This window comes from Carettochelys insculpta, chromosome 2, assembly GCF_033958435.1.
Source record: "Carettochelys insculpta isolate YL-2023 chromosome 2, ASM3395843v1, whole genome shotgun sequence".
Classification (NCBI taxonomy): Eukaryota; Metazoa; Chordata; order Testudines; family Carettochelyidae; genus Carettochelys; species Carettochelys insculpta.
The window spans coordinates 188,445,899-188,463,347 of NC_134138.1; the positions used below are offsets into that span (position 1 = coordinate 188,445,899).

General features: G+C 42.1%; 1 protein-coding gene across 9 annotated transcripts in view; it reads right to left on the reverse strand.

The window, feature by feature from the left end:
* Positions 1 to 17,449, reverse strand: part of BBS9 (Bardet-Biedl syndrome 9) — a 547,267-nt gene that overhangs the window by 431,023 nt on the left and 98,795 nt on the right. For all 9 annotated transcript variants that reach the window (XM_074988121.1, XM_074988123.1, XM_074988125.1 and 6 more), the window contains 2 exons: positions 11,280 to 11,461; positions 2,619 to 2,698 (listed from right to left, as the gene is read on the reverse strand). In XM_074988121.1, coding sequence (XP_074844222.1) covers positions 2,619 to 2,698; positions 11,280 to 11,461 — 262 coding nt within the window. The remainder of the gene's footprint in view (positions 1 to 2,618; positions 2,699 to 11,279; positions 11,462 to 17,449) is intronic.

The window sequence follows — 17,449 nt, forward strand, 5'->3', positions numbered from 1 at the left end:
TGGCAACAACCATGATAAGTGAACATGCGACTAACTAAAATCATGCAAGACCTTGGATGTTACCAGACCAGAGAAGGCCAGACTAGAGATGTTCAACCTGTATTAGCTTACTAGGTGTGCAGTAGCATTGTGATTTTCCTGCTGTATCTAATGTTCAACACAGGGGAGATGTTTAGCTATTGCACCTCCTAACACCCCACAGTCCCAAGGGGAAATCATCTTCCAGCTAAGGCTAGTGGCCAACAGCCCAGTATTCACAGTGACATGTCCATACTGTTATACTCCAACATGCTATTCACATTTAAAAGAGCACCAGCTTGTACCCAACCATACATTTACACTACATCCTATCTAGTTTCATTCCTGATATCCTGCCTTGGATGCAGATGATGCCCTGAGAAATATCCTTGCTTCCTCTTCCAGTGTTGGGATTTGAAAAATCAGATTTGCAATAAGTAGAATAATTGTGGAATATGAATAGTTTCTAAGACCCCTTGCCACATGTTCTAGATCTGAATTGGGCTGTTACACAAAATGGGCCAAACGTTGCTTCCCAGATATTTGGATTTCTGTCTATGGAGCCTATTGATTGATTTGTGAGGAAAACTTCTTATGATCAGCAAATTCCCATCTATAAATAATGATGACTTACAGGTATTCTGGTAGGACTAGTGTGTTCCCACCCTGCAAAGTGCCACAGTTGCTTTGCCTGATGACTTTCTGGGGGAGGGCAGCAGGAATGGGGAGTGCTGAGCAACCGTGGCTTCCACTGCATTCAGTGGGAGCTACCAGTACTAAATACGTGTGAAAAGTAGGTCATTAATATAAAATGACATTGTTAGGCTTCATGTTTATTTTCTTTTAATAATCCCTGGATAAAATATTATTTGTGCATAAGTAAAGCTGACTCAAATGTATGTTCTCTCTCGCTAACCAATTATCACCAGCAATAAAGATTCTGCAGATCCAGTTCTGCCCTAAGTTACATTTGCATGGTCTCACAATTTTCCTATTCTGCCATCCTTTACATCTGAGAACAATGGAGATCGTTGGAGATCATGGTGTAATAGAGGAAATAATTTGGCAATTGAAATGTAGTTAATATTTGTGTCAATGTTGTGAAAACCAGAACAGAACCCAGATCTCTCTCTCCCCTAGCAGTAGTAAAAAGCTCTGGTAGTTACAACCCAGAATGAATTCATACAGAACTCAGACTTATCAAGTAGAACATTTTTTTACATCCTGTAGTCATTGGTCAGAGTAGAACCACATTTGGAAGAGCAAGACTATGGCCCCTGCAGTAGCTTCTGAGCTTTAGCACTGGTCATGTGATACAAATGAATGGTGAAATTAGATTCCACATTACTCCCTTGTGTGATTTCTCTGCAACTGTATTAGACTACTACTGGTACAGTGTCTCCTCATTATAAGTCTGTACTCTACAAGTAGTTTCGCATATAAGTCATTAAGTAATTCAGAAAAGCAGATTCATTATAAGTCGCACTGATCATCGCTTATGTTATTTAGAGACAAGGGACCAAAAGCCAGGAACACAGTGCAGTTTTGAGGTGGCTGAGTGGCAGGCATTGTAATGCAAGGGCCCTGGAAGTGAGCCCTGAAGTCATGGTGGATTGGTGGGGAGCTACAGGGAGCCGGCAGGGAGCCAGGGGAGCTGCTGGGGAACTGTAGGAAGCCAGTGGGGAGCCGGCAGGCTGGCTTATCTTTTTCTATTTTCTATTTATTCTATTTTACATAAAAATAGAATATCTATTTATTCTATGTATTTATTTCTATTCTATTTCTATTTATGGTATTGTCTTTTGTGGGTTATAGGTACATTATATGTACCACACGTGTGAACTGTATGTGTTGGGAACATATCTCAAGCTAATTGAATTACTTCTTATGGATATTAATTCCTCTTCATAAGTCACTTCACTATAAGTCACGTTATTTAGGAACTAACCTGGACTTATAAGGAGAACCCCCCACCGTACAGTGCAATGTAAACACACCAACTAGGTCATCAAGTGACCCCAGTTATAATCTACTTAGTTTCATACCATAAGACAAAATGCATGGCTTTTAAACTACTACTTAAACCCTTGTACTCCAAGTGGAGCTTATGTTTTTCAAACATACTATCAAAAATTGCAAATAGTTTAATATTGTGATTTTTATATAGTTTACAATATGGTTTAGTTTTTCAAATATTAGTAAGTAGTTGAACTCACTTTACCTACAACAACTACCATATTTCTTTCTCAATTTTCCCATTTGTAAAGCAGGAGCAACACTTACCCATCTATTACGGATGGAGAATTGTGAAGATTAAAATCTGTACAGAGCTCTAAATTTCTAAAGCACTATTATTATCTTATTCTGAATGTACTTTTAATGCCTGAAGCAAGGTGATTTCCTTGTCCATATTTGCGTGACTGGATATTCCCTAGGTATCTGAGCTAAAGTCGTACAAATTATTCTACTGATCAAATTCACTTCTCAGTCATTACATTACTGCAATAAAACCACTACCATAAATTATGGTTTCAGGGATGTAACAGAGTAGAATACGGTCCCAAACTGGTTTTTTAACACTTCCCTATTTATAAACTTACAGATATTGCATCCAAGTCAGATGAAACTTCTGATGTGATTCTCAAACCATCACAGTTTTTTTCAGATTTGGGCAAAATATCTGCAAGGAAAAAAAAAAAGAAAAACAGACTATTCTAACAGACTGTGTGAGCAGTTGTACTCCTAAAAGCAATTTCTATAGTGAATGCACAAACCTGGGACAAAGCGCACATATATATTTTTTTTAATTAAAATGCTCCCAAAGCAGAATCTGCAGCAAAAAAACTCATTACCAAAAACGTGGACTACAGAGGCATCCCAAGCGCATTTCTTCCCAACCAAGAGGAGGTCTATGAAGGTTACATGTTTGAAGATCACAAGACTGCCCTGGCAGTGCTCCTCAGAGAGCCAGTTGTTCCCGTCCACTAAACAACAGTGCTTGAAGTTCACAGGAAAATATTCAAGTATTTTGGGATAAAAGAAACAAGGCCTTTAACCAAAAATCTGTATTTATTAACTGCCCCCGAGTCTACCACCAAATAAACTTTACAGTTTTCTAAGATTCATTTCAGCATCTATTTATTTCCTCTTGGACCTCTTTAATACATTTTCTTATTTCCTGGTTCATGGATAGTAAAGAATTTAGATGCATTTCATAAGAGATATTTCAATAACCACATTAACTCTGATCCTCAAAGATCATAATGAAAGTAAAGACTTCAAATATACTTTGCTAATATATCTATGGTAATGAAGACTGTCTTTCTGCAAAGAAGCATATAAAAACATATAAAATGTATTGTGCACACAAATTCTAATGTCAAAAGTGAAAACATAATTATCAAATTATTTACACAGCATACATAGACCATTTTTTGAGCTTAGTAGTGATATGTAACTAGGATGTATCTTTGTACAGTTTCTCCTACGCATGGGGGCTACACTGTGTTTTAAAAATAAAAAGGAAACCTATGTTGAGTTTATCAAAATAACATCCAAAGGCTTTCAGAGATCACCATTAATGATAAAGATAGGTAGTAACTCTATTTTCCAAATATTTTAAATGTGCTATGTACAGTACACCAACTGTCCTAAGCCTGAATAAAATGTGTCGGGTTGAGTGCAAGGTTATCCACTTATCCTTGTAAGATACTCACAAGTTATACAACCAGAACCTGAATTACAGAAAGAAATAGAAACACTGCCAAACTCTCATTCTTCATGACCATTTCTAGTGAAAGTTCATTTCTGGAAATCAGCAGCCTGAAAATGTGAGGTTGGAGGCAAAAAAACCTTTTAAAGTTCTTTACTGGAACAGAAGAACAATGTTTCAAACATCAAAGCTGGGTCTACAGGTAAGCGCCCTTTAGAAAGGGCAAAAATTGAAGTTCGGTGGTCGAAATATTGGCCGTCAAAAGGGATCACCTGCCGCCATTATCGGATCAGCATTTCAATCCATTCTTTCGAAGTGCCGCTGCAGAACTTTCGAAAGAGAGCATCCACATGGCTCCAAACACTCTTTCGAAAGCAGGGAGGCAGGAAACACCGCAGACAGGGTCCCATGGCCAACAAGCCCTTCTGGGGCCACAGCCAGCCGCTCCCTTTAAAGGGCCCCTCCCTCCACACGAGCCAAGTGCTGCCCAGCCTTTCCCAGCCCAGCTGAGCCCACCCGTGCCCACCATGGAGGCCCAGTGACAGCTCCTGCAGGAGGACTTTGGTAATCTCAGAGGAATGTACGAGGGTATGAGGAAGGCATTAGGACCCACCCAGAACAAGATGGCACCTCTGAAATCCAAACCTGGTGAAGTCATCACTGACAAAGCCAAACAGATGGAGCGCTGGGTTGAGCACTACTCCGAGCTGTACTCACGCGAGAACGTTGTGGTTGACGCAGCCCTCGATGCCGTCGAGCTCCTACTAGTAATGGACGAACTGGATCAAGAACCGACTGTGGATGAACTGAAGAGAGCCATCGACAGCATTGCAGCAGGAAAGGCCCCTGGCCAGGATGGTATACCACCAGAGGTAAACAAATGTGCCGTGGACACACTCCTGGAACCCCTACATGAGCTACTGTGCCTGTGCTGGAAAGAGGGTGAGGTTCCACAGGATATGCGCGACGCTAACATTGTAACGTTGTATAAGAACAAAGGAGACAGAAGCGACTGCAACAACTACCGTGGAATCTCCCTCCTAAGCGTCACTGGTAAACTGTTCGCTCGCGTCATCCTTGGCAGACTCCAGAAGATTGCTGTGAGGGTGTACCCCGAATTGCAGTGCGGATTCCGCGCAGAGAGGTCTACCATTGACATGGTCTTCTCTCTCAGGCAGCTGCAGGAGAAGTGCAGGGAGCAGAGAAAGCCACTCTACATAGCCTTCATTGACCTGACCAAGGCCTTTGACTTGGTCAGCAGGGATGGTCTGTTCAAACTGCTCCACAAGATAGGTTGTCCTCCACGGTTACTCAAGATGATCCAGTCGTTCCATGAAGACATGAGAGGAACCATCCAATATGACGGCGCATTATCGGATGCTTTCAGAATCAGGAGCGGCATCAAACAAGGATGCGTGCTTGCTCCGACATTGTTCGGGATCTTCTTCGCACTCCTCCTGAAGCATGCCTTTGGATCTTCAACAGAGGGCATCTTGCTGCACACAAGATCTGATGGGAAACTGTTCAACCTTGCAAGGCTGAAAGCTAAGTCTAAGGTGCGAGAAGTCCTCATCAGAGACATGCTGTTTGCAGACAATGCTGCTGTAGTGTCTCACACAGAAGACCAGCTTCAAAAACTGCTGGATCAGTTCTCCAAAGTGCACAAGGACTTTGGGCTTACCATCAGCCTAAAGAAGACAAATGGACTCGGTCAGGATGTTGCTGAATCCCCATCAATCAGTATCGACAACTATACGTTAGAGGTCATCCACAAGTTCGTTTACCTTGGGTCCACCATCACTGACACCCTGTCATTGGACACTGAGCTAAATAGGAGGATTGGAAAAGCGGCCACAACTCTGTCCAGACTCAGCAAGAGAGTGTAGAATAACAACAAGCTGTACACTCACACCAAAATGCAGGTCTACAGAGCCTGCATCCTCAGCACCCTCCTTTATGGCAGCAAGACTTGGTTCAGGAAAAGAGGCTGAACATCTTCCACTTGCGCTGCCTCAGGCGCATCCTTGGAATATCATGGAAGGACAGAGTGACCAACAACGCTGTCCTTGAGCAAGCTGAAATCCCATTATGCACACCCTCCTCAGGCAGCGTCAACTCCACTGGCTTGGCCACGTCCACAGGATGAGTGATGGAAGAATTCCAAAAGACATCCTGTATGGTGAGCTAGCCTCTGGCAAAAGACCTCCCGGACGCCCCCCAGTTGCGCTACAAAGATGTCTGCAAGAGAGACCTCAGAGAGGTAGATATCGAGCTGGACAACTGGGAAGAACTAGCAGATGACCACAGCAGATGGAGGCAGGGGTTACACAAGGGCCTTCAGAAGGGCGAGATGAGGATCAGACAGCTAGCAGAGGAGAAGCGAGCGCACAGAAAGCACAATAAGGACTTGCCAGACACCCACTACATCTGCAAGAGATGCAGCAAGGACTGTCACTCTCGTGTGGGTCTTCATAGTCACAGTAGACGCTGTAAATGAAGTCCTCAATAGAAGCTTTAAAGGGCGCAATGCATAGTCTATGCAGACTGAAGGATGCCTACTACTACTACTACTGTCTAGGATAACAAGTTATAACAATAACAATTAAGATTATAAATAATTATGATAAATGTCTTTTTTAGATTAAAATCCAGTCAGAGGCCAGGAAGGCCCGACCCGAGGTTAGGCCTCTGGGTGCTACACCTGCCCTGCCAGGCAGGTGCACAGTAGGGGGATCAGCCCTACTCCCCTACTAGGGGTCCCTTGGCCACTGAATGGACTGTGGTGGTTTAGCTGCAGCTCTGCTCAGAGGTGCAGGCCTGCTGGTGAGGATACGTCTGGTCCAGTGGGTGTGTCGAGTCTGGTGGGTGTGTCGAGTCCGGTGAAGCAGCCGCTGGTTGGTGTGGTGGCGGGCCCTGGGTTCCGCTAAGCTGGCCGCGCAGTACCTGCACTGGTGCAGGCCAGTTCAACAGCCGACCCGCTTCCACGCAGGGACACTGCTTGATGTTAGCTCTGTCGCCGCTGCCACCGCTGGAGCACAGGTGGTGGGAAATCTTGCGCCTCAGAACAGGTGGCAGTCTTCAGTTCTTCTCTCTTCGCTCCAAAGAGCTAGCCTGGGGACTGGCGGACGTTCTATAGAACCACGCCTTCCTGTAAAGGGCCGCAGAATGGGCTGCGTTGCCCTGCTTTTATAGAGCATGCTCATGCATTATTCATGAGTCTATTACCATTTTGGTACAGTTGTCAACTAGGTCCAGCCCCTGGTGGGATACATACCATTGGAACAAACAACAAAATTTTCAGTTCAAACAAACCTCAGTGTTGAAGACCCACCAAAACATAAGGCAAAACTAGACATCTTCAAAAATAAGTCCCTAGGAAAGATTTAGTGCATTGGTTGTAAAACTTCATTACGAACGGAGAGATCACTAACTATGATCATTTCCACCAGAATCTGAAGGAAGCACTGGACTTATCTGAGGTATGCATTCCAGATCACCACACACAGACTCCCACATGAAGCTGTCAGTTGAAAAGTCGGCACAGGTCTGGATGCTGCTGCATAGCTGGAGCCAGTGGTTGTGGGCACAGCTCCTGGCTGTCTGCTGTACAGTTCTTCTGGCCTCTCTAAGTGCTTGCTGGGTACTCTGGCTCGGTGAGCATTTGTACTCCAGGAGTGCAGCGCGCTTCTTTTCCATGACTGGAATCATCTCATCGGAGTTAGCTTCGAACCAGATGTGAGGAAGTGACAGTGCACAACACAAAATTTAAGCAAGGAGGGCAAAATACTCTAATCACAGTACCAGAGAGAAGATAGAAGACGCAGCAAATGACAAAGAGGAATGCAACAGACTAGTTTCTGCCCTGTGTGCCAATATTTGCATAGAGGATGTAGTAATAAAAATGTATGAAATTGTAAACAGATTAACATGCATAGAAAGTTTTTTTAGATTTAAAAGAAGGCATTTTAAGTTGTAGAATCTTTAAAAAGGTGAGACAGGAATTCTAATGCCTAACTTTTTACAGTATTTACTTACACCTTTCTCAATACAGTATTAGTTTATTCCCTCACAGTAAGTCTGTTTTCCTTTTAAAAATGCGTACTTTCCTAAATAACAACAAAATGAAACCTTCACATAATAGAGAAAAAAATAATATAACCTCAATTATGGGTCTCTATCAGAACCTCCATGATCCTGCAAAAGCTCTATAAACACAGAGGCTATGTCTACACTAGTCCCTGCCTTTCGAAAGTGGAATGCTAATGAGACACTTTGGGACATGCTAATGAGGCGCTCCCATGAATATGCAGCACCTCATTAGTGTAATGGCAGCTGCGGCAATTCGAAAGTGCTGCTTTTGAATCACGGCTCACCCGTGTAGACGGGGGTGTTTCGAAAGGAACCCCTCAGCCTTCAAAAGCCCCTTATTCCTAAAACCAAATAGGAATAAGGGGCTTTAAAAGACAGTGTGGTCCTTTCGAAAGGCCACCGTCTACACAAATGGCATGTGATTCAAAAGCAGCACTTTCGAATTGCCGTGGCTGCCATTATGCTAATGATGCATATTTATATGCATATTCATAGCAGCACCTTATTAGCAGATTCCAACATGTCTCATTAGCATCCCTTGTTCGAAGGGGCGGCTAGCGTAGACTTAGCCAGAGTCTATAAATATTTCAAAAGGTACTCCAAAGTTAATGTAGCCACCTGATCCATTTCATTGACAAGATAGCCTAGAGATAGCCTTGAGATTTTGGGGGAGAAGTGTCAATTCAATTTTCACATTAATTTTTAGAGACAATGGTGAACATACATTCACATCCATTTTCATCTAAGGGGGAAAAGATAGCACCTAAGAAGTTTCCTAACTCTCTGGCTACATCTACACTAGCCCAAAACTTTGAAATGGCCATGCAAATGGCCGTGTCGAAGATTACTAATCAGGCGCTGAAATTCATATTCAGTGCCTAATTAGCATGTGGGTGGCTGCGGCACTTCGAAATTGCCATGGCTCGCTGCCGCATGGCTCGTCCAGACAGGGGTCCTTTTCGAAAGGACCCCACCAACTTTGAAACCCCTTATTCCTATCTGCTGATAGGAATAAGAGGTCTCGAAGCTCCTGGGGCCCTTTCGAAAAGGACCTTCATCTGGATGAGCCGCATGGCAGCGAGCCACAGCAATTTCAAAGTGCAGCGGCTGCCTGCATGCTAATGAGGCACTGAATATGTATTTCAGTGCTTCATTAGTAATCTTCGAAATGGCCATTTGCATGGCCATTTTGAAGTTTTAGGCTAGTGTAGACACAGCCTCTTCTACAAGCAAAACTCAAGTATGTTCTCTATGCATAAGAGAACAGTACACTTAGTATCTCTATTCTTTCTGCCAAGATTCCTAAAAATCATTCTTCTTATTGCCAATTCTGATGGTGAGAATTTTATTATATGGTTCCCTATGCACTAGAAACTAGACATTACATTAGAACATCGAACAGCTGTCAGATGGTACCAACTTTTGGTCACTTTCACCTGGGCTCAATTCAATTGGAGGTTGAGATGTGAAAGGCTCCGTTCTCAATCATCTGAACCATTCAGATGTATATACATAACACAACAGTTAAAGGAATAAAGAACACAAGATCATTTCTCACACATGAAACCACAGAATGGAAAAGTTAATGATTCATTTTAGTTTAAAGGTTATGTATACAGTAACTGAATGACTACCTATGTTCCAACATCTTTGGTACTCAACTAGCCCTGATTAACAGTTATTTTAAGACTTTCTTCAAAGACACAAAAAAAAAACCAAACCCTAAATTCAACCCCAAAGCACGCAAAACTAGAAGACGTTTCTTTGTTCCCAAGTGAAAGGCTTCTGTTGTATCAGGGATTTTCTGAGAAGCTCTATGTGCAATTAAAACAAGATCAAAACCTCATTAATACATTTCTCCAGAAGGAGGTGAAAATTCAAGAGACATTATTTGAGCATGAAGGTGCACAGTTTGCAGGAAAAAACACAAACCCAAATTTTTCAAATTTAGCTTTAATGTATTAAAAACAAAACAGATATTTGCAGCAAATTTACCAAGTTGTAAAGTTTTCATGCATGTGCAATTATTGATTAATTTATATTTGAAAAGGAACTAATGGGTAGCTTGTGATCTGTTTGTGTCTTCTTACTTAATTTGGGTGTTTGTATTCTTGTAACTACAAGCACTCAGGCAAGTTACACAAAAATCTAACCACGAAGTACAGTTAAAATGACCCTCTCACAAGGTTTGTTTTCTCTCCTTTCCTTCTTTGGTTTCATATTGGCAGCCTGACCAAAGAAAAATTCCTAGTCCCAGTGTTCAGGCACTTCTGAGGCTGTATCACAGTAAATTTTAACTTTTAAAGCATTGGAACTTTATGAACTAGTTATTGGTTTCATTAGTTTCTGAAAAGCAGAACAATTTGATAGTGATCAAATTATCACAACAGTAACAGTAATAAACTAAATACAATTGACTAAGTTTCTCATAGATTCAATTTCTTTAATTTATTACTTGTAGAACCAGCCTCATGAATCTAGTAATGTGCATATACTGTACGAGGGAGCAAGATTGGTTTCATTTCTGATTTTCCTTGGCTTCTGATTGCACACTTCTTATATTCACTGCTTGTCTACCATGTTGTCTTATTTTTTGTGAGATCTGTTTCTGTACTGTATTGTTAAGAATTCATTTACCTGACCCTGGCTGACACTGAAAGATGTTTAAAATAATGTCTTTCATAAGTCTAGCTGAGATTCTTTTCACAATTCCCAATAAAATTGTATGCTTGTGATTCTCCAGGCAAGATAACTGAGTAATTTAAAAACGTAGGTACTAAAAATATTGTCTTGGACAAAACTGTTTCCGAATGGTGTGCCATAATTTATACTACATTTGGTCAAGTAATTAGATGTGTATGTATATTCCACAGTTTGAAAATTATCACTTTTTTAGCATGATGCAACACATTTGATAACTTCTTTACCAGATTCAAGCATTTCTTATTTTGAAAGCAACAACAGAAATGTTACTTTAACACAACTGATTCTTTGTTAATTTCATGAAATTAACAAAGAAACTACATCTTATAAAAAAGAGGACTTACAATTCTTTTGTTCTTTCTGAAGCCTGAGATGTGCACTAGACAGTATTTGTGAAATTACCATAATTTTCTTGCTTTTTTTTTTTTTTATAAAAGATGAAACCCACTGTTAGGTGTTTTTTTTTTCTATGAAGCACACCACTGATAGGCATGAACTGAGATATGACATAGACCTCCTAGAGATTCCAACATGTGTGATAGAAACAAATGCCCTATATGTCCAGGAGTCACACAGTCCATGGTTGGGTTTTTTATGTTTTTTTTATTTGTAATTAATGCTTTGATCTGCATATATTAAATATTCTATTTCCTACACACTGTAAAGTATGGTCAAGGTATAGCAAAGACTACTGAAAAGTGCTATATAAAAGTTGGGTGGTGTCGGTAATGTCCAACTTTATAAAGAATAGATGTACCTTGTGTTTTCGTGGACTCCTTGATGATTTTCTGAAGCTCTTTCATTTCTCTGTCAAGTTCTTCATAGTTTATGTCTCTAGATTCAACTTTGGGAGCCTGGAACAGAGAAGGATCGGTACCAAGGTAGGAACACTGCAGGTGCCCGCTGTCACTCAGAGTAACTATAACACCCTTCAAATCTCTGCATAAAAAGAAATAAAAGTTATTATTAAAAATTAAGCAGAATCACACACCAATTATAAAACTCTATAAGGAAACTCTCTGACACTGCTTCTAACAAACTGCCCTTATAAATGATATTTTAAACCAATCTTCAAGATCATTTGCCCCAACAACCCAAATCTTTATTATGTTTAATCATGTTTATTATGACATTGTCCAGGGACCAACCAAAAATGTGACCACACCCCTATTTGAGGAACTGTAGAAACACTGACCTAAAAAACTTATAAACTAAACACATATGACAGAAGCAAAGTAGCAGAAAAGGACAACACAAGGCAATATGATGCTTGCAAACATCATATTCATTTTGGCCTCGTCTGATATAAATCTTTTCTGTGGGCTTAAGTTAATCGAGGGATTAGTTAAATGAAAAGACTAAAGAAATGATGAAATGAGACAGTTTAGTGCAAATAACTGATCACACAATGTCAGCCTCTAATAAGTTTCTAGCTGGCAAGATCCAAATCTCAAAGAGCTGTATAGAGGGGAACTTCCCATGCTGATCACAGTGGCCCCCAGGAGGTCTTGCTTCCACTGTTCTCGGTCCAATGGATATTGGCAAGGTGGCCCTGGGTAGGAACCATTTAACCTCTCCTCACTTCCAGAGCAGCCATACCTGCTTGTGCTGTTTTCTGCAACCAGCGTGTCAAATATTTTGCCTGTATTTTGTTCTATCTAGCCATGTACTTACTATACAATACATCTTTGAAAGGCATTTAGTAAGTCGCTGGTAATTAAAGAAAAGCTGCCACCAATTCTGATGAACTTGAAGTTTGTTATAGGTAGGATGGAGAACTTCTCATCATATAATAAATAAAACAGTAAAGTGATCCTGTTAGCATGAGGCAATAATAAACTAGTGCCCATTATACTTTTAAATCGGTTTCACATGCAGAATTTCTAAGGTTCAATATTTTTAAAAATCATGATAAATCACACCAGTCTTGGCCTGAAATATATCCTTATAGAAGCCAAGGCCTCTGCAAAACAAACATTGTCATTGGTATCAAATATTGCAATGATTTTCTGCTAGAGGAAATTTGATGAAAATACCAAAACAAGTTACTTCAGACAGAGGGTAAAGCTTCACTTATGATCAAAGCTATTGTATCTTCCCACTGTACTATCTAGGCCTGCCTAGAAGATTTGATAACTCACACATGCTGTAAGATTACTTCTAAGAAATGACTGAAATACCATAAATCATATATTTGACAACAATTTGAGAATCAACTGCAATCTACCTTCCATTAAAAAAAATCTGCATTTATAAAAATTGTTACCTAAATATAATTGTATTTCTCTAAACTTCGAAGTTGCTGCGGGTGGGAATTTGCTTAATGACGTGCATATGCAGCACGTCATTAGTAAACTCCCAACACTCTAATTATTATCTTTCCTTCGAAGGAAGGTGGTCGTGTAGACAAGCCCTAACTGAAGGCCAAGCATTTACACATACTACAAATTTCCAGTGTACGCATTTTCTTTAACTTTTGGTTGTGGGTAAAGAAAGAAGTTATTTAAGGGAAAAATAAGGGTAAAATAATAAGGACTACTACTTAAGTAGGACTAGGGCTAAAAAACTTCATGTTCTAAATCAATTCCATTACTATCAATGAAACTAAGTACATAAACCAGTTGAGGACCTGAAATATGTTCTCCCTACAGTTCAGAAAATGCAACTGTAACTAGGAACATTTATGTTTGACAATCATATGTTTTATTGGCATCTAATTTATCAGCCAAACCAAATCAGTCGTGCACACAAATCAGTCACTTATAGACTCTTTGCCTTTGCAAATGCAGTTTGCCCTCACATAACCAAGTCATTTTTTACACTCACACACACACAAAATCACAAGCTTAAGAACTCACTTAACCTTTTGAATATCTGAACTTTAAAAATAAAACAATGTCCATTTTAATTAACTGCTCTTCAGCTGGTAAGTCTTTTAAAGCTTCTACAGCTCAGAAACTAATGTGTTGTTTTAAGAAAGTAGCATAACAAACAATATTTTCCCTTTGCTTTTAAAATGGGTTTACATTCCTGCTGGGTCCTAAAATCTATGCCGTTTCATATATATTTAAACTGAAATATCTACAATTATATGAAAGCTTATTAAGCATCTTTCTTGTTAATTCCTTTTGTGCATTTGTGGATACATTCATATAAACAAGAAGGATGTAGCTAATGAGTTGTAGCAAGTGAATTATGATGTATTAATTTTTCTTTTGGAATGTAAGTCATCCAATTACATTGCTTTATTTTCTCAGGTTTTTAAAATATTGTTTAAAGATGTATGTAATAGTTTTATAGCAGTTTCCCCACAGATACTGGACCCACACAGTATTCTGCAAAGACCATTACTTCATTTGGCATATTTTCCATTTAGTCTGCAATTTCAATTACCTGATAAATTTCTCTTACTGTAGACTGCTTTACTATATCTGTAACAACAGTAAAAGCAATACTGAATCTAAGAGAATGCTTTAATAGTGGAGAACTAAAAATATGAAACAAATTATTCTGGTATTTGAAATAACAAAGCAACTCCTACACACATATGGTAATAATTTGAAAAACTATCTTTTATTGAAATCTGCATGATAATGATAGCATATATTTTTGTATGCCTTCTCTTACAAAATAAATTGTTCACAACTTAATTTTTTAACAAACTCAAGTACTTTGGCTAAATCTAATCATACAATACTAAATCGGTAATGAAAAAGTTGGCTTAACAGCCTTGCAGACTCAACTATTCTGATGTTTTGTTTTTAAGTAAGAAACTAAAACAGTACTCCAATCACTTTTGCCACAACAAATATTTTACATTTTTTTAAATCTAATGTTTAATAGTCAATATCACTCATTTTCAAGTCAGTCTTCCAAGATTTACAGAAGCAGACTTGTTAATTTGAGTGATGGCAGTTGTAAGCTGCTCAATTAAGAAACAAAGAAAATACTTTGTGGTGGTTCTTTTATTTAATAGTTATTTATCATTTATAAAGAATGGGATTACAAAATTAATTGCTAGGCAATGCTCCAGAATACCCAGACTCACAGCCTGCATCTACACTAGTGAGTTTTGTAGACAAAACTGGGGTTTTGTCAACAAAACATGCAGAGCATCTACACAGAAAATGTGTTTTGTCAACAAAAACTTTGACAAACTTGCTGTGTAAATGCTCCAGGGTACCATTTTGTCAACAGAGCAGGTCAAAAGATGATCCGTTTTTATGCATAGACACAATCTGTAAACAGAAGTTTTGTTGGACTACCTTTTCCTATAGTAATTTCTGTAGACAGAATCATCTAGTGTAGACATAGAGGCCATGGTTACACTAGCACCCCACCCCCATTCAAAAGGGAGATGCTAATGAGGTGCTGCCATGCATATGCAGTGCCTCATGAGCATAATGGTGGCCACACGTGTTTTGAAAGTGCAGCTTTGGAAACGCATGCCGCTGGTGTAGATGGAGGCCTTTCGAAAGGACCCCCCCGGATTTCGACAGCCCCTTCTTCCTAAAACCCCATGGGCACAAGGGGCTTTCAAAGTCCGGGGGTCCTTTCGAAAGGCCTCCATCTACACTGGCAGCATGCATTTTGAAAGCGACACTTTCAAAATGCACACGGCTGCCATTATACTAATGAGGTGCTGCATATGCAGGGCAGCACCTCATTAGCATCTGCCAAAATAGCTCGTTGGCAACTCTCTTTCAAAAGCAGGGTGCTTGTGCAGCCATGGCCATAGAGACGTAGCTCTAGAGTCTCCTCTAATAATGTATGTTTTCCATTCCTCTGAGGATTCTAAGGCTACATCTATACTTACGAAAGAGGCATTGAAATGCGGGAAATCAAAAATGCAAATGAGGTGCATATTTACATATCTGGCACCTCATTTGCATATTCTGCGTTCAAAAGAAGAAAAGCAGTGTAGACGCAGCTCTTTCAAGAGTAAAGGCCATCTTCGAAAGAACCCGTCTTCCCTTTTTTTATGGGAAGAAGGGTTCTTTCGAAGATGGGGTTTACTCTTGAAAGAGCTGCGTCTACCCTGCTTTTCTTCTTTTGAAAGAAAAAGCCTCCAGGGTGTATCTGGCAGGGCCGCACATGCTCAGAGCTTCCACACACCCCACTTCACGCCACAGAGTTTCTGGATCCCTGCAGCATTTAAAGCAGCCAGTGGCAGGGAATAGTGGGTCCCGCTGGTGCTGGACAGGGCATCTCTGCACTTGGGTTGGCTGCTGCCATGTTGGCAGCTGGCTCGCTGCTGGCCATATTTGGCATGAGTAGCTGGCTGTGAAGGCATGGTACAGAGTAGCCTGTGGCCCTGACTGTCCATGTGCTCTCATCCCCATGCCCCAGGGAGCCAGGATTACAGCAGCTGTACATGCACCTTGCCCTGCCAGGGGGATCACACCATGTGCACCCATACAGGGCCCCCTGGCATTATCAGCTCCAGCACATGCCAAGAAGCCCTGTGCTCATGTGGCCTTGAGGCCAGCTACAAGTCGCACTCCCTGTGCATTCCAAGGGAGATCAATAGAGCTGTCTTCCCAGCGCAGGGAAAGCAAGGCCATGCACATGTCTGAGCCCCAGGCCCCAGACGCACGGACCCCGAGCCTCCTCATGCCTGCCTGTACGCCCCAACCTGCCTGCTGGTCTCTCTCCTGACCACCATCGTGTATGTGCTCTGGGTGCTGATGAATGCTCTTGTACTCCCCAGGCCAGCACCAAAGCCCCCAGCGGGCCTCCCTGTGCCCAGCAGTGTGGTCACGGCCCCATGTCCAGCTCCACCTGGTAGGACTGGGTAGTCTTCCGTGAGTAGGTCAATGCGTGCTGGCTGTGGGGTTTCTGCATGACGAGGAACGCCTTCATGGAACTCTGCAGATGCCTCGTCCCCAGCCTCCATCACTAGGATACCTGCATGCAGCCCACAGTGACCATGCAGAAGCAGGTTGCCGTTGCCATCTGGAGACTTGCCACTACACATAGCTACTGGGCTTTGGGGCAGCAGTTCAGTGTGAGCAAGGTGACCATAGGCACGGCCCTCTGCCTTGCAGCGCTGGCATCAGGAAGGGAAGGGGGCAGTGAGGCCCAGCCCTGGGTGCCCATGCCACCCCAGCCGGAGTCAGGTCTGCTGCCAGAGGGGCTTCCCTGCTGGTGGGGAGGGGTCCATGGAGGGCCCATGGGTAATGGGGCAGAGAGGGGGTGGGACAGCCATGAGCACTCCATTCCTAGCAGGTGACAGCAGCCAGCACTCACACCCTGCCCCAGAGCCTGCTGTGTGTCACGAACTTAGACAAGGGGGTCAAGGGGTTCACGGGCCTTGGCTTCCTTCACTGCTTCGGCATGATCCACATGACGCATATTGCCATCTGTGCCCTGGACTGGGTGGGCCCCAACAGCTGTGTGAACTGCATGGTCTATCACTCCATCGTGTTACAGGCACTGGTGGACCATATCGAGGCCGCTTTATGAACATTTGTGGGGACATCCCAGTCCTGGCCCATGAGGGGCTGTGTTCCAGACCTCTAGCCTGTACTGCAGGATGGAAACTGGGACCTTCATCCCACAGCATGTGTGTTCGGGGACGTGAGCATTCCCCTGCACGTGGTGGATGACCCGGGCTGCCCCCCACTGCCATGGCTGAAACGGCCGTACCCTGGGCACACGAAGCCCTCCCAGGGGCTCTTCAATGGCCACCTGGCCCAAGCACTCACCCCATGGAGTGTGCCTTTTCCTGCTTGTAGGTGCAATTTTGGAGCCTCCTGACATTTGTGAACATGGGGGTGGGGGGATGTCCCACACATCATGTTGGCCTGCTGCATCCTGCAGAATCTCATTGAGGACATGGAGGGACCCTTCCCCCAGGCCTGGCTGGTTGAGGCCGTACCTGCTTACGAGGAGCCCAAGGTGGCCCCTGGGCCCAAGGATGGACCT